General features: G+C 36.2%; 4 protein-coding genes across 9 annotated transcripts in view; 3 read left to right on the forward strand and 1 right to left on the reverse strand.

Annotated features, from left to right (window-relative positions):
• On the forward strand, nucleotides 1-1,884 carry LOC120478834 (uncharacterized). The gene is made up of 3 exons (XM_039670989.2): nucleotides 1-221; nucleotides 324-417; nucleotides 829-1,884. The coding sequence occupies exons 1-3, from the start codon at nucleotides 173-175 to the stop codon at nucleotides 1,619-1,621; spliced, it is 936 nt and encodes a 311-aa protein (XP_039526923.2). The 5' UTR covers nucleotides 1-172; the 3' UTR covers nucleotides 1,622-1,884.
• A 43-nt stretch (nucleotides 1,885-1,927) lies between these two features.
• LOC120478833 (zona pellucida-like domain-containing protein 1) lies at nucleotides 1,928-5,936 on the reverse strand. The gene is made up of 10 exons (XM_039670988.2): nucleotides 5,816-5,936; nucleotides 5,505-5,731; nucleotides 4,611-4,801; nucleotides 4,446-4,518; nucleotides 4,261-4,358; nucleotides 4,087-4,170; nucleotides 3,668-3,839; nucleotides 3,468-3,576; nucleotides 3,318-3,347; nucleotides 1,928-2,932 (listed from the first exon to the last, which is right to left on the reverse strand). Exons 1-10 carry the CDS (start codon nucleotides 5,934-5,936, stop codon nucleotides 2,775-2,777), a joined length of 1,263 nt encoding a protein of 420 aa, XP_039526922.2. The 3' UTR covers nucleotides 1,928-2,774.
• A 4,983-nt stretch (nucleotides 5,937-10,919) lies between these two features.
• On the forward strand, nucleotides 10,920-15,158 carry laynb (layilin b). Of its 3 annotated transcripts, none has more exons than XM_039671255.2 (7): nucleotides 10,920-11,161; nucleotides 11,780-12,068; nucleotides 12,149-12,306; nucleotides 12,440-12,487; nucleotides 13,397-13,483; nucleotides 13,652-13,769; nucleotides 13,873-15,158. In XM_039671255.2, exons 1-7 carry the CDS (start codon nucleotides 11,086-11,088, stop codon nucleotides 14,177-14,179), a joined length of 1,083 nt encoding a protein of 360 aa, XP_039527189.1. In that variant the 5' UTR covers nucleotides 10,920-11,085; the 3' UTR covers nucleotides 14,180-15,158. The 3 variants fall into 3 exon arrangements, with proteins under 3 accessions (XP_039527189.1, XP_039527191.1, XP_039527192.1); XM_039671257.2 differs by having other exon boundaries at nucleotides 13,664-13,769; XM_039671258.2 differs by lacking the exon at nucleotides 13,397-13,483.
• Nucleotides 15,159-16,235: 1,077 nt separating this feature from the next.
• Nucleotides 16,236-25,472, forward strand: part of sik2b (salt-inducible kinase 2b) — a 41,322-nt gene continuing 32,085 nt past the window's right edge. For 2 of the 4 annotated variants that reach the window (XM_089121264.1, XM_089121265.1), the window contains exons 1-3: nucleotides 16,236-16,663; nucleotides 19,251-19,367; nucleotides 22,272-22,335. In XM_089121264.1, coding sequence (XP_088977390.1) covers nucleotides 16,526-16,663; nucleotides 19,251-19,367; nucleotides 22,272-22,335 — 319 coding nt within the window. In that variant the 5' untranslated portion in view covers nucleotides 16,236-16,525. The remainder of the gene's footprint in view (nucleotides 16,664-19,250; nucleotides 19,368-22,271; nucleotides 22,336-25,472) is intronic. The other 2 variants (XM_089121262.1, XM_089121263.1) reach the window with 1 other exon arrangement.

Below are 25,472 nucleotides of genomic sequence, written 5' to 3' on the forward strand. Positions count from 1 at the left end.
CAACAGGTAAGGGCCAGATGTCCACTTGCATAGATTAATAATAATGGCATTTGAGTTGTCCTGTTTAATATGTTGATATCCAATAACATTTAAATAAATGTATCTGATTGCATAATTATTATTTTTTTTACAGAGAATAACCTTCATTAGTAAAAAAAAGAAAGAAAAGAAAATGAATCTGCAGTTTGTTACATTGGCTTTGGCTTTTGCTACCACAACAGGTTTGTTGCCTCTCCAATTTCTATTTTCAAATTCAATTCAATCTAAAATGGTTATTTTGAACTTTTATTACATTGATCTAATGCAACTTTCCTCATTTTTAGCATTTCCACTCAACGATGAGGTCAGTCAAGAAGCATTTAGTTTAAAGAGAGAAAATCAGGCCACTGACAAGAAAAATGTTGGCAAAGACTCAAAGTAAGTTTACTCTCATAAGATATTTTGTTTACTTTCATTTATTAAAAACAGAATTTTGGGCAGGGACATATAGTCAAAAAGCCTGGTCTAAAATTTTAAAAAGTCTTAATAAAAATGATTATTTCATAAAATACAGTTTTCATGCCTCCCCTCACCAAAAAATAACTAAAATAAATGTAATAATTATATTTATAAGAATTATTATTTAAAACATGCTTTTTGCATTGAAACATAAAAAAAACACATTTTTCAAAGTAATTATTAAGATGTGTACTCTCATATGTTTTGATGGTGTAAGGAATATATATATATATATATATATATTATGTTTTAATTTTATTAACATGAATACAAAGAGTTCTTCATCTTTGAGGGTCTTGTAAGTCATTGACCCCTGATACTGTTTTGCAGTGGTATGTGGAAGAACCATGTGGTAAGCAGTGACCTTTACACCCAGGACTCTTACAACCCCATGGCAGCTGAACTGAGACACAAGCTGAGCATGGAGTCTGAGCGGCTGAGGGCTCGTCTAAAGCAGGAGCTTGCTGAGTTGAGGGAGAGACTCTCTCCTTACCCCAGCCACCCAAAACACACCATGGCCAGTGTCAAGGAGTTCCTGGCTCCCTTCACTAAGCAGCTCCAGACCGCCCTCCAGTCGAATACTCAGGAACTCTGTGAGAAACTCAATCTGAACCTCCAGGAACTGAACCCAGAGGAAGTCACACTCTACCAGGAGGCAGTGCAGAGGATCACACAAGCTCTGGATGAAAGCCACCAGAAAAGGACGGCGGCCTTTGAGGACTTTAAGACAAAAGCGTTTGAGGCGGTAGAGGAGGAAAGAGACAGCAGTGGAAAGGAACTTTGGGAGGAAGTCACTGCCAGACTGGGACAGGAATTGTGTACCTTCAGTTTAGAGGTACAAGGGAAGGTGGCAGCACTGAAGATAGCCTTGGCGGGCCATCTTGCCTCACCACAGCCTCCAAGGGATGTGATGGCATCAAAAGTGGATCAGTTCTGCCAGAATTCCTCAGCTCGGAATCAACAGTTTATTTCTAACTTAGACCTACAGATGATAGCTCTTCAAGAAAACCAGAACCATGGTGAGTCATCTGGTTTCCATCAGACAAACCTAGACTCCATACAGGAGGATTTCTCCACTAGACTCACAGCCCTGTTACAAGACATCGTACACACTCTCAACTAAACACACCTCCAGTCCTATCAGAAATACAACTGTAATGTAAATAACTGCTCTTATGTTTGGATTGTACATTGTGACTTTTGTAGAACAATATTGTTGTTTGTACAGTTTTCAAAAATAACTTTATATTATGTACTGCGCATTCTATTGAAGTGAAAGACAGAATACGATGCCTTTATTCCTTTTATTAATGTTGTGTAATGTGTGGATATACTGTTTCATAAACAGACATGTAAATAAAACAAATTGTACAAATTTGAAATTAATTTTTGTTGTTCATTGATTATTGCATCAACTACAGTATATTAATACAATTATTCCTCACATCTAGATAATTGTTATATCATATTAAATTATAGAGAAGCAGCAAGTCATTGGCTAATACAGGGGTTTTCAAACTGTTTCGGGCCCGCAAAGGGTTCTGTAGAAAATTTGAGGAATTATACACAAAGAAACTGTAAAAAAAAGAAAACTATTTGACAAAAATGTTTTTTTTTAGGGCTGCCTTATGTATAAAATATGTATAAATATTTAACACAAAATATTAAAGAAAGTGCTTTACAAACAAATCTGAATTTAATTGAAAACATTTCTTGTTATTAATTTCATACATCTAAATATAGGTAGGTAGAAAACTTTACAAATATTTCCACATAACATTTTAATAATTGATTTACTTTTAATATGCAAATTAAAAGTCAATTATTTAATTCAGAAAACAACATTTCATTCAATTTAAACAGGTCTTTAAACATGACAAAATAGCTGCCTTTATTTTTTTAAATGTTTGAAAACCCCTGGGTTATATACAAGCAATGTGTATAAGAAGCAACATTTGATCAAAACATTAGAAAACGATTACATCCAGTTCAATAATACAGTATACACTATAACTCAGGCAGTGAACATTTAAAACACATGAGACAATGCAGTATTTGCATTTACATCAAACAATTAAGCATTCGCATTTTCTTCCAAGCACTTGGTGACTGGTCTACACAGTTCTGTCGAAATAGATTAAAATATGCTAAATACGCATTATGGAAAGTGGTTCTTTGCTGGTTTGTGCAGATGCCTTGATGTGATCAGACGTCTTATCGGGCATATCAAATTAAGCTTCATTCAATGCAAAACAGATGGCGAGTTGATGGATCTCTTAGTGGAAAGCCCGAGGCAGACCACTGGCCCAGAAAAACTTCTTCAGCACAAACCATCCAGCCATAACCATCAACACAGCACCGCCGGTGGCAAAAATGACCCCCACCACCACTCCAGCCACGTTCATATTGTCCTTTTTCAATGGCTCACTGCCTCCTGATTCACAACAGAAAACAACCTGTGCTGTGACTGTCTAGCTTTTATTCATTTATAAGCACTTTAATCTAAATTTCAGACACATCAAAGTGTGATATTTCAAAGCATTCTCACCCTAGGCTGTCATATAGTGATGCTTTTGACATTTTGTCTAAATTCAACGCACATGGCACCCTTTAGCGTAAATATAACACGCTTCGGTTATGGGTATGTTTACGTCTGGGGTACTTCTGGCCTATATCTATCTGCGTCTCAAATTAAGGCTAAAGGGTGCCATGTGCATTGGATGTAGACGAAATGTCAAAAGTGTCAGTATATGACGCCTTGGGATGAGACCGGGCTGAATATTTTGATTGAAATAAAGTTTTCAAAAAGAGTTTCATACCATAGGCCGATGCAGTGGGAACATCATTTTCTACAGGATAAAAAAGAAACAGTTATGCATGGCTCTCATTTGGAATTCAGTGTGTTTGACGACAAGCTGGGTTTCAGATCGGTTTCATTCTGGATTCATGTGTGATCGTGACTGACTCACTCAGGGCTGTGGTGTACAGAGGACCCACAGACACCGTGGCAGATTCTCTGGCTTGGGATCCGTATGGTTCTTGGGCCCTTCGCCGTCGTGTTCTATTAGAGTTGCAAGACTGCAAATAAAGTGACATGTTAAATGGCAGACATTGCCAGTATGGTACTCTATTCAATAAATTCTATTCAAATAGTATAAAAGTCTCCTACGTTAACTAATTCTTGGCACTTGTTTGGCTCACAAAGTCGCAGTATACAGTGCAGGTATATAGAAGACTTTTCTTGATTACGGTGCTCCACGAAGCGGAAGGCTTCAAATGAAAATCGTGAAAACTTGGAAAGCCCATTATAAAGCACCGTTGTCGGATTCTCTACAACACATCTGTGATGAAAAAATAGAGAGACATTGATGTAGTCGCACTGGCGTGAGGGCGGGACAACCTGTCACTCACATGACACCACAGCAATAGCAAACAACAACCAACGATCCAGTCAATTCAATCAAGTCCCGCCCTACATTTTTTTCTTCTTATTTGGGAAGAAAAGATGATAGCAACTAAAGTAGTTAACTGATGTTAACAAATGGAACCTTATTGTAAAGTGTTACCATGAAATTAGGAGTAACTCACCCTGTGAAAAAGTTGTACTGGTTGGTGTTGGTGTGATTATAGGGAGATGGGGTTGCAAAACAGTGGTCCAACAATAGATTAAAACTAAATAAAGGCAGAAAATGATTTTTTATTCCTCAATAAAGCCCTTGAGAAACATGCTATTCACTGTCAGTGAAACTGCAGTTGTCTTACTTTCCAGTGAGATTTACAGCCTTTACTTCAACATAGACTTTAGTGCGCAGATCTAATCCAGTTGGTGGAACCACCAAAGGGCTGGTATAATCTGAGTTCTGACATGAAAATAATCAAAAATATCTTTAAAAAAGTGGCATATTTTGAATTCGGAGTAAAGAATATTAACACAAATCTGCACTTACATTGAAGACACTCATGCTGAGAGTGTCAATGAAAGTTCCATTGTTGTCACTAGTGGCCACTGACACTGATGACCTGCATGAAAAAATATAAATCAAGTCAATCCTCTTGTTGTCACACTGTAGTTGGTGAAGTATGCAGTGGATTGTGAATGTCTTAATGCTCACGCTACGATCTGAGTGTTGTTGATGAGGTATTCCAGTGGATAACGACAAGAGAAGTGATAGTAGAGATCTGTGGAGTAACTGATGATGCCCTCCGCTGAGCTGGGCGTATCAATATATCCTGTGATAATTACAGCCTGAATGCTGGAGAACATGCTGAATGGACCAGAGGAGCTGGGCACCTCATCCACAATCTAAAAATGCACAAGGGGATATATATATATATATATATATATATATATATATATATAAATTTATATATATATAAATTATAGGCTATTTTTTTCTTCTTGTTTGAGAAACCATTTCATCACAATAGGGAAGAAAAGATGATAACAACTACTGTTTCATGCTGACTTTAACTAAAGTAGTTAACTGATGTTAACCAGTGTGTGTGTTTTTTAAATACATTTTTACATTTGACCATTTTTATGATTAGTAAACGTATGTATTCAGCTTTTGTCACCTATTCATAATACATTTTTATAATTACAATATAAAGTATTACATATGACCTTATTATTTTTTTCAATAAAATGCTACACACAAACGCTATACATGAACTTTTTTACATATTTTTTTACTATAATACATATTTTATATATTACATTTTAGCATTTTCAATTTTTGTACATCTTACTATTTTTTTTTATAATATTAGATTATTCATTTTTTTTATTTTAATTACATTTAGTAACACCATTTATTCACTATGCAAGTGGTATAAAAATGGTTTCAAATATATAATTTTTACACATCTTCCTCCATTTTTTTAAATGTAGCTATATGTATGCAGCTTTTAATAATGTTTTAGTTTGTATTTGCCAACTGTGATTTAAGAAATGAGGAGAAAAATTGTTCTTGAGAAAGATAACAAATATAGTTTTTTCTTTGCACCTGTAGAGACTGTCTACATGGGTTCTCCTGGCTGTGATTGACTGCCAGCAGGTAGCGGATGACAGGTGGGTCCACAGTGGTGTCAATGGTGCCTTTGCACTGGGCGTTATTCCGCTCCCCGTTAAGAGCCAGGCCATTGGGGTCAAAGCCTGCCCACTCAGCGGTGCACAGGTTTACCTCCAGAGTAATGATGCTGGTGCCACATTGTACCATCAGATCATTGTTGTCTAAACAGAAAAGGGAGGTCTTACTGTCAAGCAAACTGCAGAGAATTGAAGACTGTCGTAAATTCGGAAAGGTCACAGACTCACCTGGAACCCTGTTATACACCGAGGAGCAGTTATAGGCCGCGTGAATGGGCTGCAAGACGAGAGCCAGTGCACATAAGCAGAGGCAAAGCATCATTCCCGCTGTAGAGCAAAGGCAGAACATGACCAAAAGTCACCTATTTAAAAGCCAAGTCATCCAACAACACAACCTTAACCGCTGTAACACTTACAATAACAGTGAAGGTAATTATTTTATAGTAGTTTAGGGGAAAAGCAGTAGATATCAGTGCAAAGAAACAGTACAGCATACCTGTTTAACTTCCAGGGAGTTGAATGGACACTGTTTGATGAGATGATGCTTCTCATATATAGCGTTAGAGCCCAGACTTGATTCAATAGGTGCAGGGAGTGTCTCTGTCTCATCCCTCCTACTATATTACCGAACAGTTCCTTCACAGATTATAACATTAATGCTCTGGCTCTGGTTAACAATGACAGTGACAGCAGGATTTGACACACATCCAATAGACACTTTTCAGATAAGTCATGAATCCTAATAAAACTGTGATAATGACCATGAATATAATATGTAGATGCAATTAGGTCTATATATATATATATATATATATATATATAGTTTTATAATCAAATACATTTTTTTACAGTGTATGTTAATATTTTATGGGTAAATGTTTCTTGCCTCCAAGAGCTGCCATTCTAAAGGTTGTTGTTGTACCTCAATAACAACAAAGTATCTTACTTTTCTTACTAAATTTTATCCACTATATTGTTGAAATTAGAATTGGTTTTATGATTGACTTTGTATAAGCTGGAAAGGATATTGATATCTATCATTTTGTATGAATATAACATGAAATGCATTCAGCTAATCAGTTCACTGATATTTTCTTTTAATAAAATAAAGTCTTGAATAGCACACAATCTAAAAAAATAAAATCATGTTGGCCAATATATTAATTTTAAATAGGTTTGATTAGGAGTAAATATTTTAAACAATGTATACAAATCAATACAGAGTTATTGTAAGACTGATGTTATTATTATACTGTTGTAAATGAACATAACAAACCATATCTTCAAACTTTTAAATGTGTTGTTGTCTGGGTGAACCAGCAATAAAAAACAGTTCTGTATTCTTGCATTCAGATGGATTTTATTCAAAATAATTTGTATTATTTTTTTTCTATCTGTATTACTGTTACAACAGTATTGAATCTCAAAGCTTTGTAAAATAAATTAAGAGTCTATTATAAATCATTTGAAACATGAAAATGTTGCATCATCTCCTCCAGGGAATATATGACGAGAATATGAGAAATGTGATCATTTGCCATAAGGTATGAAACACAGGATGCCAAAAATAGCTTTTGTTCGTCTGGCTCGCATGCAAGCATCATCTATTGTATTCTAAGAGCAGTTATCTCAGCTCAAACACCCCTGCTAAAGGCTAAAGGGTCGGTTTTGACTGAGTGATGGTAATATGACAAAGAACTTTGAATGAAGCAGGTACACTTGTTTGTGCCAAAAAGCCCCTTGGTCAGAGAACATATTTCACATATTATGCTTCAATGTGTCACACCTTGATGATTTTCAGTTTTTTTCCACTGGACAAAACAACTTAACAGTGATATATATCTAAATCCATGTGTTATTCTTCCATTTTATTCACAGAGAGAGGAGATTCAGAGAGGAGGTAAAATGCATAGTATGAAGTATGAGAACTACTTGTTCAAGAAGTCAAACCACCTGCACAGTGAGGTTATTTTGGATTGTATTGTTTATTTATAAGGCAACATTCATACATTTGCATGCCAACATCTCTAGAAATAAGAATTTCCCACAACTTCACATTCAGATCCTGTAACTAGAATAAAACAAAACAATTTGTCATTGTGTGTTGTTTCCTATTTCATGTGCCAGCAATACTAATATTAATTTAATCATATTTTTGTGGAATGGTTATTAGATTCTAATTTAACATCCCTGTTAGATTCTGTAAAAATATATACAATTCGCCATTTTGAAGAACAGAACTCTGTTGTCAAATCATGATTTATGACTCTTTCATGCTTAATGGCCTGTTAGATACAATTACATTTCTTTTTTTTAAAAAATAAAGGATGACAATTGTGACAGTAGCTAGGGTACCTAACATCAGAACAGACCCAAGGAACAATGGAGAAGGTTTAAACCAAAACAATAATAGTACAACACTGCCACCTGCTGGTTTGGCAGTAACTGAGCAATGATTTTCGGCAGTCGTCTTAATACTAGATAATACACTCTAAAAAATCCTGTGTTGTTTTAACCCCATTTTGGGTCAAATATGGTCAAACTCAAACAATAAAATGTCATTTAAAAACGTAACAATGTCTGGGTTTGTCCATATTTGACCCAAAATTGGGTTAAAATAACCCAGCATTATAGAGTAGCCTAATCATGTTCCGTTCTGCTTTAATACCAAAAAATTTATTATCTTACTATTGCCAATGGTTCAAGCACAAAACAAGCAGGCAGAATAATAAAACCCAAATAATCCATGAGCATCCGATCTCAAAACAATTATATTGACTTTCAATCTATTCTCATGGTGTGTCTGTCCATGATGACATTGAAAGTAGTGGCAGTTACAGATGTCAGTCTGTACTTCTTAAGTATGCATAGGCTATCTTCCTAAATACTTTCCTGCATCCAGGTTATAGGAAATGCATTGCATTCAGTGAGATAAACTTTAATGTCCATTCTATATGCATGTGCAATAAAAATACGGCAACCATCCACACAAGGTGACATAAGCAGAACAAGCCTAAACAACTTGCACAAGTGGTCGGTTTGTGTGCAAACGTGACCAATTTTCTTAATTTTTGATGTAACTTCTAGCGTGAAAAGTAGGCTATAGTAGGCTAGTAATTAAATATTTGCTTAGTTAGGCCTATCATCACCAACGCGCTCTCTATTGTTGTTGATCAATAAAGCATTATTCTGCCTCAGAAACCTGTGCAAAGTTAGTTTTGCGAGATAGGCTATACCTTCATGTGGAAAAGCTGCTTCAGCCTAAGCTTTAGGACATAGCCCAGGAGTGCTGATGTAGCCTATAAGCCTACCGGAGTGCCAATGTGCCGACAACACCGGTTACTTTGGCAGCATCTGAAATAGAATGCTTCCCTGCTATGGCCTATAGCCTACTAGACAAAAAAACGGTATGTGACTGTGACAAAATGTCAAAATTCACAGTAGCCTACTCAGAAACGTGTAAGCATTAATTCTGAACTATACTGCAGAGAGAAGTGAATTATTTAAAATAAGTACCTACTTAAGAGAGTGTGATTTCAGAAGCAGCCTAAGTCTTTATGAATGAAACATTGAATAATTCATTTATTCGATTCATTCAAAAACACAGACTAACACAGGGTCTAGAGGGCCCAGGTGATTTCAACCGAGGGGGCCCCCATCAACAACCCGCACCAAGGCCCCGTATACCCTATCTACGGCACTGGAATAGCACACTAGCATACTTCTTATTTCTTCAATATCTTTTAATGACGAGTATTTTATTCCGAACCTCCGTCTTTATGAGTTAGTCATCATTAACTTACAAATTAATTATTCAGGAACACAGGGATTGTGCTGTGGCTTTGTTTGTGGTGGAGCATGGAATGTGTCTAAAATATAAGTTGCTCAATAGAATATAAATAATAATGTAAATCATTTAAACCATCAATAATGTAAATATAACAAAAAATTAAAGCAATGACACTCAAAATCATGCTGTTTTCAAACACTTTCAACACAAATGTCTATAGCATAAATTCAGTGGTTAGTGGTTCCCAAAAGATGTGACTTGAGCCTAATAAAAGAGACATGACAGAGGAGGGGCAATGAGTCCGGGCAGCCGGCCAGAGATCAGCACAAACAAACTGCACATGCACTGCCACTGGTCTAATGGCCTCTCCCTTTCTTCTCCGAAACCTCATGACATCTACAGGATCTGTTCATAATACCAGATTTCTCTGCATATATGATTATACACAGTAGGAGTTTTCCCCCTTTCCATGAATTTAACCCAGGCTTAACTGGGATTCTTGTCACGAACAACAGGATATGTTTTACAGTTCATATTTCCCTTAAGCTCTGTAAAATGAATTTATTTTCTTTGTCAGGGCAAGGGGAAAATGTCTGGAAATGAAAAAGGACAACAACAACAAAAAAAAAAAAAAAAAAAAAAAACCCCACTAAGATGAAGAGGAAACTGCCTGTTGAAAAACTGTGTGCTTTCTTTCCTGACTGGCTTCCTATTCCTGGGGATGGTGTGTGTCTGACTGTGAGCTGGCAGGGTCAGCAGCAGTGACTGAGCTCCTTTGACTTGCACAAACCAGTCACCCATCTTACTTCCTCTGTCAGTTTGCTTGTGAGCCAAACAACACTGGTTCCCCTGCACATGTCTCCGAACTGATTTTATGTGAATTGGAAACTACAGTGATTGATGCCTATACTCTAAAAAAAAATGCTGGGTTGTTTCGAACCAAAGTTGGGTCAAATGGACAAACCCAAATGTTGGGTTAAAAATGCATTTAAAAAATGTACAGTTGAAAGCGAAAGTTTAAGTTGGGTTAAAATTTTAAATTACATTTTAACCCAACAAGTTGGGTTTGTCCATGCTATTTTACCCAATTTTGGGTTCAAACAACCCAGCATTGTTTAGAAAAAGTAGAAATTTGTGCTAAAAGATGAAGTACATGGTTACTTATCACTTATCTCCTGCAACATATTTAACACATAAAACCACTACAACTTAAAAAAAAAAAATCAAAAAAAAAAAAATAATAATAATTTGAATCAATAAAATAATGATGTCCATAAATAATTTATTATACTACTGCAATATTGCACAAAAATATATAAAAATTGTTCATTTTGATGTTATGGTGACTAAAAGTTTAAAGCATCGAAACAGTAAAAAAGGTATTCAATCAGAATAGCCTACATTCAAAAATTATTTAAAAAAAATTTATTATTAGCTTATTTATTTAAAAAGTAGCTGACAAACAAGAAACTATATCGTGGGAAAATTCTTCGGAACACTGTTTAGCTACATTTACACAAAGAGTGTCAGCACACAAAAACAGCTTCAACAGTTTCTGCTGGCCAGCACATTCATTCGGAGACCCGAGCAGCCTTTCTTGGGTAAGGCGAAAACTTTGCCTGTGTTTGTTTCGTCTGACAGCGGGACGTTTTGGATCTAGAAACAGTCGTGTCGTGGCAATCACACGCCTTTTTTAAACTATGTAGAGATGGAGTTCATGAAACTGATCGGAACTGTTTTGGCAGTTTGTTTCCATCCCAGCTGCGCATCAAGCGCGTTCGGTGGTGAGTTTGTGCTTAAGTTATTTATATAAAATGTCGGTTCATGCATAGTGATATCAGAGACTATTTATAAAGGACTTTGGTGATATTCAAACGATAGGACTCCGCTAGATTTTGGTTGCCTCTTCCATGCGTTGAAATAAACATAGTGTCCAGTTCGAGTGCAAAATATTTAACACTGACAGTCAAAACAATACGATAGTTTCGGGTGACGAACTGCAGTGTTTTCAAATAAAGATTTCTGAAGCGTTTTGGCAGAACCATTTAAAACGGATATACTTCTGATAATACAACAAAACGTTCAATTACAGCTTCATTGAGTGTTCTTTTTCTGCTAAAGTGGCGTGTTTATGTTCAGTTTTCGGCCAAGGAGCGTTTTAAATTTGGGTCACGGGCACGGCTGTTTTTTAGTACGAGACGATATGGCTGATGGCTGTCGCACACATGACTTTGCTTGAGAGGATTTTCCGCCTGACAGTTTGTGGAAGTTCTCCTGGTTTCTTCCTCACTTAGCTCACTGAATTCCCTCCGCCAACTTTCCTAACGGTTCCTACAATGTTTCCATAATAGTGCTTTAGGTTCGACACTCTCATCAGTGTTTTTTGGTGATGTGGTTTGCAGAACACAGGATATGCCGGAGAGGGACAGAGAAGCCCTGCTATAAGATCACAAGCTTCCAGGACAGCAGGCTCAGAGCGAGCTTTGAGGCAGCCAGAGAGAAATGCAGGGAGGATGAAGGGGAGCTGCTCAGTATTGAGACCGAGAATGAGCAGCGTCTGGTGGAGAAGATTGTTCAGGAGCTCAGGGCCTCGGATGGAGACTTCTGGATTGGGCTACGAAGGAGTCCACAATATAATGTTGATTGTTCAGCACAGTATTACTGGCTGGATTACAGTCAGGCCACATTTAGGTAAGGTATTTGGAGTAACAACATCCTGAAATTTTCTGATGACCGATGATGAATTTTCAGTGAATGTGTGGTGTGTTTAGGAACTGGCTGGTGACGGAGCCTTCTTGTGGCCTTGATCAGTGTGTGGCGTTATTCTACCGGCCCTCGTCTTCTGCTGTCCTGAAGAAACGCAACATGTTCAAGTGGACGGACTTCAATTGCAATTCCAAGAATAACTTCATCTGCAAGTACTCAGATGGTAAGCTTTTGCTTATGTTAATGTTAGCTGTCACATTAAGATGTTTAATAGGGAACAAATATCAGTCCAGCATCTTTTGGTGTAAACATATTATGTAAAAGGACTTCAAATATAAACTCCTGTATGTGTTTAGAAAAGCATCCTGTCCCCACTCCAGCAGGAAATATCACCACACATACAGGTAGGCCTATAAACAAATCCATAAGTTTTATCTGGTGTGTCTAATATTTTTTTAAATATATTTTACTTATTAATAATATACAGTATATTAATAAGTGAAAGCGTCTATATTACTGTGAGATATTTGCATTTTTATAGTACATTTAATCTCAGATAAAAGTAGATTAATGGGATAGTTCCTCAAAAAAAAAAAAAGAATATTGTCTCATTAACAGTGCTGGTTAAAAACTGAAATTAAATATATTATAAAAATATTTAATTAAAAACATAAATTCATAAAAATGACAAAAGGACATAACAAAATGACCAAAACTTAAAAGTAAAAATAATTTTTTTTTTTTAAATAATCCATGCTGTAATAGTATTAATAAAAATACTAAAATATATTTACTCACACGTTCACTTTAATTGAAAAAAAGCAGTGTTAACATTCTGCTAAAATTCTTTGGTGCTCCACATTGAGGAAAGAAAATTATATAGGTTTAAAACGACACAAGTGTGTGTAAATGTGGACACAATAAAAGGACAGAATATGATTTTTGTTGAATTCTTCCTTGAAAAAGACATTCCAACTTTATATGGATAATAATGCTGATGATGACCTCTAGAGGTGGAAGTGGAATAATACTTTCACATACATAATAGGTCAGTCATCATCTTTAAAGGGATAGTTCACCCAAAAAATCTGTCATCTTTTACTCAGCCTCAAGTTGTTTCCAAATCTGTATGGATTTCTTATTTCTGCTGAAAACAAAAGAAGATATTTGGATAAATATGGGTAACCAAACAGTTGTTAGGCCCCATTGAATTCCATAGTATGTTTTCCCATACTATTGAATGGGTGAATTATCTCTTTAAGTACAAATATGATAAGCACTTATTCCTCATTTGCTGTCATTCTTGTTTTTAGGTATTGATGACCTGACTCCGGTGCCAAAGCACCCGCCCATTACTGTGGACAATGACAGGATAAAAACTGAACTCTCAGAGTCATCTGGTAATACAGGAATAAATACAGCAAAAACCCTTACAATTCATGATCCCAATTTTTTAAAGGAAAAAATAATTATATTCAACATATATAATTTGTTTTTATGATTATTATTTTATAATATATTTTTTAATAATTATATTTTTAACATTCAATAACTAAAGCCTGTCTTAGTTTCTATTTCAGATGACACAATTAATATTTACTACATCCTCCTGGCCATTCTACCTGTGATGCTGCTGTTGATATTGGTGGTGTCAGGGGTGTTCTGTTTCAGAGTCATGTCAAGGAGGTGTGTCATACTTTTAATTCATCAATTCATACTTTGATTATCTTTTCACAAACTATTGTTTTGTCACCCTGCCATATAATATACTTTGTGACTGTCTTTGAAGGAGAAAAGAACAGAATGAAATCTATGCCGTGCCAGGACAGTGGGTGCGTCCAGTAGCTCCAAAAAGTCAAAATAGTTATGAACACACCAACAAATTCAACCAGCCTGGAGCTCACCTGGAGTACATGAGCTCTGAAATTGACAGAACATTTAGCGTGACGTCCACAAACAGTCAGTTTGAGGACTACGAGAACGTTCCGAGCCGCCCCACACGGTGTGGTTTTGTCACTAATGACATCTACGAGACCTGCCGGAGCCCCTCGGCAGGAGGGGCCGGATGGGTGGACAATGACATATATGGATACTAAAACACAGTATATACTGATCTCTATCCCACTAGTGTGGCACCATGTTTGATCTCTTCCCCAGTCTGTATGCCTGCTCTTTGATGTGCCCTCTGTGACCTAGTGTGAAGGATTGGGAAGTCAGTGGGGTCTAATGCAGGGGTGTACAGTACAATGAAGCTCAAATTCCCATAACTGGACTATACAAAGAAGCATAAAGGTGTCATCGGCTTGTGAGAGCTTCCTCTGTGGAAACTGGTATCCTGGAACAGGACCTTCCCTTTTTGGAAATCCACAAAACACGCTGACCTCTCAGCCCATCTCAAAAACATCCTTCTGTCTCTGAAAATGGCCTCTCTAAAGGATATCTACTGATGTTCCTTTGTTTTTGAAGGTTATGTGGTTGCTTTGTAAGCTTCTTTGTGTAAAAACAAAAGGTATTAGCTAAATGATTTCTATGCATAAAACATTATTGTAACGTAATTATTGATTATGTATATTTCTTTTGGGTAGGAATGGAATTGTGAGGAAAAAAAGAAAAGTTTTTGCTGTATTTGGATTGTAAAGGATTATATGTTCTCTCTGTCCATATAATAATAATAATAACTCTGTCACATTATTTAGTCTTTTTCTCAAACAGAATAGCTGTTTCCACACTTATGGAAATAACTGGTCATTTTTAAATCAGGCATTGAAAAGGAGAGTAGTGAATATACCTTTTTCTTCTTATACTTAATTATAAAATATTTCATTACGACAACTAAAACTCTATAAAATCGCAATGACAACAAAAGATATAGAAATGGATTGATTAAAAGGTCTGACCCTGTTTGGAAATGCATTATTATTCTGCTGAATTCTCCGACGTCAGACCTGCAGGAGCAGTGAAGTATTTTTAGTACTGCAGTACAGCATTTGTCCAGGAGATGTCGCCATATGATAGGCTGAATCGCTTGCAGCGTTGATACATTTGTTGTTAAAAAAATAAACATTTCAATACAAATCGTACGCTGTCTGTAGTGCTTGACATTAACCTGTTTATTGAATTGTTGTTTAAAATGTTCAGTGTAATACATGTACCAGTCTCGCTCATCTGATTCTAGACACATTTAAGGTTTGTAACGAGAATCTGCTTTAGGCCTATATGATGACGTAATTGTCCAAATACGTGGTAGGCTGCGACTGCTTTGATGTCTACAGGGCCGAGTTGCAAACCCTTGACTTGTCCTAGATGTCATGTCCATGTTTCAAAATGTGATTATTTAAAGGGACAGTTCCCCTAAAAATAAAAAGTCATTTATTTCTCACCCTCAGGTCACAGTAAGACTTTCGTTCATCTTCGGAACACAAAAGCTTTTTTGGTGAAATCTGAGAGCTTTCTGTAATTTCCAAGATTGTAAAACTGTTCATCACATAAAGCGACCTCATTAGAAAAGTTGGACTAAACCGCTCAACTCATGGATTAGTTTTACGATTTCTTCATGAACATTTTGGAGCATTGAAAACATTAAATATGAAGATTAAAATAAATATTATGTTAGCTTTAAATTAATATGTTAAATAAATACAGGTAAATAATCTAGTGAATAAAAAATAATCCAACTTACAGTACAGCACAATGGGTAGAACATTTTTCAACTAAACAGAAACCAAATATGTTCCCAATTATGTAATTTTGACTTGTTTATGATAATATAGATTTTTCAGTATTTATAGAAACTCCCTCGCACGAGGATCGTCACATTGGGGGTTGCGACACAGTCTAAAAGATTGAAACCCCTGCCGTGCATCTTTATTAAGGTACAATAAAGAGAGAAAAACAAAACGCACAGCCTTCAAATACCGAGCACGTCCTCCCTAGTAGGCTCTCATTCCTCGACTGAATTGAAGTACTCGAGAGACTTTATCAAAGTTGCTCAATGCTCACACACTCACTCACAGGCAGCGCTCGAGCAAAGAGAGCGACGCTCTGGCCTTTGACGTAAGAGGTGGGTCTGGTCGTCTTGGAAACGAATTGGCACCGTGTGAAAGCGCTTCGAAGCCCCGCCCCCTGTACAAATACCCCCATAGGCTCTGACGTCAATGTACGTCAACCAGAGAACATGATGCCTCCTGCCAGTCAACTCGTGTACTCTCGCAAACACAGATGAAATATTAGAGCTCTATTGTATTGGAGGAGGTGGCGTGACACTTCGCCGCGCTCCGAAACACTCTGCTTCTCCTGGTAAGACTGGAGCGGACCGTCAGCGAGCACCGTGGCCGGCACACTGGCATTTCTACACGCGTTAGCCTCTGCCGACCTCGTTATCTTGAGGCTCAAGTGGCAGGTCTCTATCTTCTCACCCCAAACCCTAGTGTTTTACAAACAGCATGGTCATGGCTGACTGTCACCAAAAGCCAGTGCTCAGGGGTCCTGTCCGAGTGGGCTTCTACGATATCGAGCGAACTCTTGGAAAGGGGAATTTCGCTGTTGTAAAACTAGCAAGACATCGTATAACCAAGACAGAGGTGAGTTGAGAATCTATGAGCTAGCTAACCTACATATACGAACTTACCCTAACCGAAAACTACTGGATACAAAGTTACAATCTCTGACGCTTTACTCACACTGGCTTGATAATATCATGTTATGGTCGAACCTAGTTAACGTTATGTGAGAACTTATTATTTGTGGGTAATAAACAAACAACCTGTTTGACTGAAGCTGTCAGCATTGTTTTGCTAAAGGAACCACCTGGAATGTTTTATAACTTCTGGGCTGATTTTTATTTTATTTTAAATATTTTAAAACATTTTGTCAACATGAATGTAAAATAATTCAATTAATTAAAATGATTTATTATTTGTTTTTCATGATAAAATCATCATCAAAAACCTATATCTATAAAATATAAATGTTTATAACATTTAAATAAAGTATATGGTCCATTTTTGTCATTTTCAGTTAAAATTTCGTTTTTTTTTTTCTGATCCAAAGTGTTACGGTCTACACTTAGGTGACACCTTTGTGGAGCTTTGCATGCACCGACAAATGCACATCCTTTTACATTAATGCCTCAATGGAAATATGCTGAGTATTCAAGCATTGTCAGCTCTAATTGTGTCTGAAACTAGTTGTCAAAAAAAGATAAAGTCAAAGGGTGTGTACAATAGCAAGAAATCATCCTGGTTTAGTGCCCTTTTATGGGCCATGCTGTTGTGCAGTGGTTGCATAAGCAACATGGGTGATTTTGTGATAATGGATGTCGTCTCAAGACAAAACCTGAGCTGATGTTAGTCTCGCATTCCTTGCAAAGAAAACCTGCTGAGCATCAAATGCATCAGGGAAATGTCAAGAAAATTATTTTTTAAAAATGATTTAGCATTTTCCTAGTTACACTAAGCTCTAAAATGTTTGCTCTTTGAGTGGAGTCTTTATCAAATGATTTGTAAAAATCCAAGGTTCATGACCTCAGTGACCTGTGTCACTGTGAATGTGTTGTTTTGCTCCAGGATGTTATAAGTGTGAAGCGTCTAGCTGTAATTTGCTCTTGCTCTGAGAGCTGTGGTTGTCTAACTGTCTGCAAGTCTGCAGATGTAGAGTTGAGCATTGGAGCAGAATGTGAGGGTATTAAGATATGTAACCGGATTACGTTGTACAGAGTTGATGCATCTCTGCAGTGGCTGCCTTGAGGCGGCTTCATTTCTGTGGGGACGACACCGTCTCGGCTCCCATTGCTTCTTATCAGCCTCTCTTGTGTTTAATGATTTCTCTGTTCACCCTCTGAGCTCTCATCCAAACACACATGCTCTGGTACCAAGTGTCTACCGCTTTGTGTTTTTGCTCCAGTATTGCCTCTTGCCTCAGTTGCCTGTATTGTTCATGGTTTCAACGGACAGTTGGTTTACTGTTACTGCCAATGAGAATGACTAACCACATTCGCATATGACAGCTGATTCATAGGGGGTGATGTGCTGTAATGTTTTCAGTCAGTTACCATTATCTCTTTCTTGGCCCAGAGTCAGTGTTTCAGGACATTAGACAGAACTGTCCCTTGTCCAATACATACATTTTCCTACATGCATATGTTTTAATGCCTTGCAAACATAAATATTTGGATTTCTGTGAAATACTGATTGTTGTTTTGCAAGTTCTGCTGATGCTGATCTCACTAAGATAATGTAGCTGACTAACAGTTTTATATATATATATATATATATATATATGAAGAGTTCAGATGCAAAAGCCTCTAATTGCCATTTGAAATTTTCTTCTAGAATGATCATTTTTATCAAGCTTGTATATTTAAGTTCAGTGATTTTACTTAAATGGCAATGATAATTACCTATTAATTGTTATTTAAGTGAAATTACTGAACTTAAATATACAAGTTTGATAAAAATCATCATTAAAGAAGAAAATTTCAAATGGCATTTAGAGGCTTTTGCATCTGAACTCTTCATATATATATATATATATATATATATATATATATATATATATTGGCACCATATGCCATCTTTTCAAGTGTTAATGAACTTTTGATTACAACGTTTGTTAAATTATTGTAGATTATATATTCACGTAATTTTGTTTGTGTCTTACTTTGGCATTGTAAATATCACTAACTGCAGGAAGCATGCTAAAGCATCACAGTACTGTAAATCTTCAAAACAATTTTTTTTTATTATATCAATGTAATAATATAAAACAAAGGTCAAAGTCTTTAACTGTGGAATAAATGTTCTGGTTTCTCTGCTTCTGTGTACTTAGCTGAACATATTATTGCTACACAGTCAAAAGGAGGATTAAAGTATGAGTGGTTATGAAATGGTGAATTACTTGTTCTTCTCTCATTTGTCTGGCAAAATATGAAAATGATTATTTGGATCATTAGCCTGCTTTAGTAGTTAAGCTGTTAAAAAGAAAGACACTCAAATGTGAATTAGCTTTGCTCGCGTCGCGTGTATTTCACCTTTGATCAGCGCTGGGGCTTGTGAAGACTGGATCAACTTAAACTGCTGACAGCAACAAGACTAATGAATTTCTCTGAGTAGCTTCAGGCATTTGGCTCCATACCAATGAAAGTGTGTCTCTTTGCCCTTAATTCAACAGGTGGCTATAAAGATCATTGACAAGACCCAGCTAGATGCTGTAAACCTGGAGAAGATCTATCGTGAAGTACAGATCATGAAAATGCTTGACCATCCGCACATCATTAAACTGTACCAGGTAATGCATTCCCAGGCCGTTTGCTTCCATTATTGTTGGCTCTTATATGATTTTCGAAGTTGATATTATATGAACTTGACTTTTGACATTTGTAAGTGGATTTGGATAAAAGTACTTTCTAATGTATAAAATGCTTGATATAATAGTATGGTTTTAAGAAGGATGTACGGATATGGGATTTCTGGGCTGATGGCCGACAATCAACAGCTGGTACAATGACCAATGATTTTACTTTAAAGGGGTCATCATGACATGAGAAATCAAATTTGCCTTGATCTGCTGACATTTAAGAGGTCTTTGTATCATTAAAACATCCTGCAAGTTTCATAGCGCAAAATATCCTCCTCATTATAAACAAAGCGTTTATTTATTTTAGAGCTGCCCCCTAATAGTTGACCGTAGCGTAATTACAGTATGTCGGAGAGGAAATCCAAACGTTCGCCTGCCTCCTGCATATGTCGGTATACTGACCACTACATTCCAATGTCATTAAGAAAGTACAACAATTTATGCTTCACTAGGAATAACAATCAATTTTATAATTGTTACCATTGTGAAATAAGACATCCTTGATTGGCATGTGCGGCCGACAAATGCAAGCTGCGGAGGACGTAGTCTTTGAAATTTGCAGCTCAAGTTTTTTCTGCCGAGTGTAAAAAAGTATAGCGGAGGCAGACATGGAGCACAGACTCGATCACTTTCATTTTTTCCTGACAACAGTGGAAACGACTTAAAATACTCGTCATTTTTGGTCATACATCATTTGAAACGGTCTAAGAGGAACATGATATATCATATATTATATAATATATCATGCACTTCTCTCATTTTACCTGAGCAAATTTCGCCAGATTACCTCTAGCTATTTGTCTAAAGTTAATGGCTAACTACTTTCACTGTGCACTTTCACATGACCAACATTAAAGTTGTCCGGCTGGAAAAAGCCTGTTTTTAACAGGAGATCATTCACACCCTGGAGTCAAAGTCACACAGACACTTAGATGATGAGATAACTTCTCCCTCAATGTGACTTCACTACAGCGTTATGTAAGACTTTAGGTCACTTTGGCTTTTGGGAATGTGAATTGAGCTTCCTTATTATAGAACGTACCGGCACCAGTCCAAGCCCCTTGCCGTGTAATCATAGTGTATCATTATTTCCAACGGTTACTCCATTCAAACTGCATGGGTCAATTAGTCATTTCCTTTCAGTCATCATAAACAGAGGGCAGCTCTGCAGGCCCTGCCATCTCATCTCTAACCCCCGGTTTCCCTCTGCCCCATCTGCCACGGCTCAGGGTCCTAACACCAAGCAGCTGCTCCGCACACGCACCCTCACGTACATGTAACGCAGCCGCGAATGGTCCATATTTACTGCGGTAATCCGCCTCTATTCACACGTCATTCATCAGCAGCATTACATGTCAGCTTTTTCTTTGGACCTATCAGATGCAGTGCACATGCATTTCAAACACTCGGCCATCAATTCTTCAAACATCATTCATGTAGGTTTCTTAATATCATAATTGGTTGAAACTTTAAGGAGTGTCAATTTAACATGGAAATTTAGTGTGAACATTTTCTTTCAATTTGCACATATATTGCAGTTTATATGAACATGCATATTGTTTTATTACTAAACATAATAGAATTATTAATGTGCAAATGTTGTGCATTTAATTAAATGCACTAGATATCGAATACATTAAAATATACACTAATACGGAATACTTCATATTTATTGAATACCATTTTTCTACATTTATAATGTTATCTTAGCATAGCATCAAAACGTATGAGATTAAATATCATGTTTTATCTCAAGTGACTGCTTAACGTCAGTTCGAGTGTTTGAAATAACTTCTGTGATCCTATGTGGCTTCACATCACAGAATGAGACAAAAACATATAATTTTGTAGTATTCTACACTGTGATTTCTTTATTATTATTAGATAAATAGTTGATGCATAAATGTAGTGCAATTAATTAAACAAACTGCACGAAATCTACACGCATTACATTCATATTATGTAATTTCTAATTGATTGATAGTCCTACTTGGTTTGCGGTTTATTTGACCACAGCGTGACCCATCCCTTGACTTAATGTGACTCATTTAGTGTTGAGGTTTGTCACATAAACCGACAGCCAACTAGTATAGAATCAACTATTCGCATGAGATAATTTGAGTTCTTTCCAGTTATTTGCTTATTTGGCAGCTGATTGGGATAAGACGTGCTTTGTGATCATTGTGTTCTGAACAGCTCTGAGATCACAGCTTCCATTAAAACAAGTTTCTGGAAAGGAGAATTAGTTGGGGGGGTTTAAAAGATGATTCATATTTTGGCCTAGTTGCTGATTTTATTAGTCAACCCTATAATGCCTTTAAATGGTAAGAGCAAAAAAATCCCCTACAAGTTGAGCCCAGATAAGGCTGATTTACACAAAAGCCTCTTGGTACAGATGAGGCTGATGTATCAGTAAACCCTAAACTAACTGACTGTTTAATTGGCCGACGGTAGTGTTTATGTGGGACTCTTTGAATGTTTCTGAATTATAGCATTCCACTTCTCTTCACTACATTTAGGTCTATTCATCTTTTTGTTTGCTTTGGCTATATCTGGAGTCCTCCCACACATCGCTGGCTCTGACACTGCACTATGAATCGAGGCTACGAGTAAACTAGCGTCCCACTCTGATTCATGTGTGTTTCATTATAATACTGTGAACCAAGTTGGATACTTCAGATTTCATATTAATGTAGCAGTCATTTTATCACTCAATGGTTTTTTGCACTCTCTAAGTGCTTCATGTATATTTTGGAGTAATGTAGGCCATCTACCATATTGTCAAAGACGAGGATTTTACATGTAACATGCATTATATTTTTCATCCTTATGCAGGTCATGGAGACCAAGAATATGCTGTACCTAGTGACGGAATATGCCAAGAATGGGGAAATCTTTGGTAAGTGTTTTTAGTTTTAATGACACACCAGCCTTCACTGACCAAATTACAGTTGATTTGTGTGTTATTTCGTTTGTAAAAGTTGTTTGTTCGTATTGGGAGTAACATGGTATATTGGCACAAAAATGTTGTGGTACCAAACATTTACAATGGTACAATACAACTGTTTTGCAAATTTCAGTGGCGTGAAGTGTGAAAGTAAAGTACACAAGTGCAATAATGCATGATTTGAGAAAAAAAATCAAATGCATTGAATATTTTATTATGAATAATTGTTCATAACACTCACAGTATCTATAAATTATTGGCTGAATGTTGTATATAAGATGGTTAGCAAAGCATTGATCATTTACATAATTTACAATCTGTACGATTTATGTTTTTATTTGGTTGTTTTTTTGCACAAAGCTGACTATCACTTTGGGATGGGCATAACTACTCAGTGGTGGTGGTGTTGTTGATTGAGGATGGCAGCCAGATCTACCCCTTATTTCAGTGAAATGATCTAATTCCACATATCACTGACATGGAGAGTGTGTATTCATGCTAACATCTTGATTTCAGATGATAGTGACAAAGGTCAGGCTGAGATTAGCTCAGGCGTGACAAACACAGACTGTGTGAATAACCATCATGGTCACAAGCAACAAATGTGTCAGTGAATGATGATCATATTCTGACGGGTCAGCTGTCTGTCCTGTCTGACACACAAGCTGGAAGCTAAGAGCAAAACTGAAGGTCAAAGAAAAATTAAAGGAAAATTTTTCATGCAAAATATGAAGGTACTGGTTCACGTTTTCTTTTACCGTGAATGGGGACTGAAGTGTTAATGCTTCAAAAAAAGATGCAAAAGCCCAACTAAAAAACAGTCCATATCTGCTATATTCAAAGTCCTATGATTATTTGTGTGATAAACACACTGAAATTTAGGTCATTATTCACTGTTCTATTCCAAGTTACCTGTTAACTGTTGTTAGTATCAATCATTTGATTTGATTTGTTTATTGATCCAACAATCAGCTATCTCATACTCATATGAGTGCTGTTCTTCCTGTGGTCAAAAATCACTATTATATATTTTTTTTTTTACAAATTAAACATACATTCATACAACAAACTGACCATAAACCATACAACAAACATCCATAAACAAAAAACATTGAGTAGAGATGAACTATAAAATATTCCTTAATTTAAGTTGGTTAAATTTAAATCAACATCATGAACTAAGAGCCCACTTATACTTAGGTTCACAGTCTTTCACTTACATAACAAATTCTTTAACAAAGCAGAAAAAAATAAATAAATAAAAAATAAGAAATCATATACAAACTTGAGTAAATACATACAATTTCAGTTTAATTTTAAAGACCCTCTTACTAGCTTCATTCACCAAAAAACTAGGTAATGAATTCCATGCTACCATGGCCCTATAGTGTAATGTTCTCTGACCAGCTCCTGTTTTATAACCAGGCAAGATAAATTTTCCTGCTGATGACTGACGTGTAACATAATCATGTCCATCCTGGAAAAACTTAAAATTATTAAATAAAATACCAGGAGTCCTTGTTGTTATAACATTTCTTGCAAAACCAAGAAGAGAATAATGTAACCTACTTTTCACTGGTAACCAGTTTAACATATTCAACATATCACAAACTCTGGTCCTATATGAACAATTAAGCACTATACGGGCAGCTTTGTTTTGTGCCACCTGTAATCGATTAAGATTATATTCTGATGTATTGGACCATATAACTGAGCAATAATCTAACTGAGAGAGAACCAAACTTTCCATTAATTGTTTAATCAAATGTCTTGGTAAATATATTTTACAATACCTAATTGCAGCCATCGCTCTCCCCATTTTTTTTAACATTTCATCAATCTGATTTGCCCAGGATATACGGCTATCAATCAATACACCAAGTAACTTAACTTCTGTAACCTGTTCTATTTCTATATCATCTAGTTTTAATTGTAATAATGGCTCTACTCTGCCTACCCTCTTAGAACATAATACACTACATTTTGTTTTTTCTATATTAAGTACCAATTTATTTACATTAACCCATCTCCTAATACGCACTAACTCTTCATTTAGAGTCTCTTCAAGCTCTCTTGATGTAGACGCTGATGAATATATGGTGGAATCATCTGCATACATAGCAATGGATGCATTGGTTAAAACTAAAGGTAAATCATTAGTAAATATTGAAAATAAAAGCGGCCCCAAACAACTCCCCTGTGGCACTCCACAACTCATAACTCTCATTTTTGAGAAACCTCCATTGAAATATACACAATATTTTCTATTGGTAAGATAACTGTCAATCCATGCAACAGAATCCCTGTCAAAACCATAACAGTGCAATTTTTTAGTTAACAATTTATGATCCAGAATATCAAAAGCAGCACTGAAATCTAGTAAAACAGAGCCCACTATCTTTCCTGCATCAATTTCTTTCAGCCATTCATCAGTCATTTGTGTTAACGCTGTAGCTGTAGAATATCCCTTCCTATAGGCATGTTGATGAGCTGTGTTCAAGTCATTTATACTAAAATAGTTTTGAATTTGAGCATATACTATTCTTTCCATAATTTTACTTAGGGTGGGTAATATACTTATCGGTCTACTATTCTTCCCTGAAAAATTCTTATTGTGATTTTTAGGCAATGGGATTATCTTTGCAACTTTCCACTGAGCTGGGCATACTGATTTCTTCAAACTTAAATTAATAATATGTGAGATAGGTAGGGCCAAGACATCTGCCACAGGTTTAAGCAATCTTACATCCAAATTATCAATACCTGCTGGTTTATCCTTGCTTGATCTTATTAATCTTTCTACTGTAGACATAGTGACGTTTTCAAAATGAAAACTACATGATTTATTCACCATCAGCTTTTCAGTAATAAGCTCAGATGAATGCTCTACATAGTTATCAATTGTCATCATATTATTTTGTAATTTCTGAATTTTATCACTAAAATAACCACTCAGATAATTAGCAATTTCACTTGGTTTAGTAATGAATTTTCCCTCAGCCTCTAAAAAAGAAGGTGTCGATCTACCACTTTTGCCCATAAGCTGATTAAGAACCTTCCAAATTGTCTTACTGTCAATATTATTACTA

This window comes from Pimephales promelas, chromosome 16 (assembly GCF_988280905.1).
Source record: "Pimephales promelas chromosome 16, fPimPro1.hap1.1, whole genome shotgun sequence".
Classification (NCBI taxonomy): domain Eukaryota; kingdom Metazoa; phylum Chordata; class Actinopteri; order Cypriniformes; family Leuciscidae; genus Pimephales; species Pimephales promelas.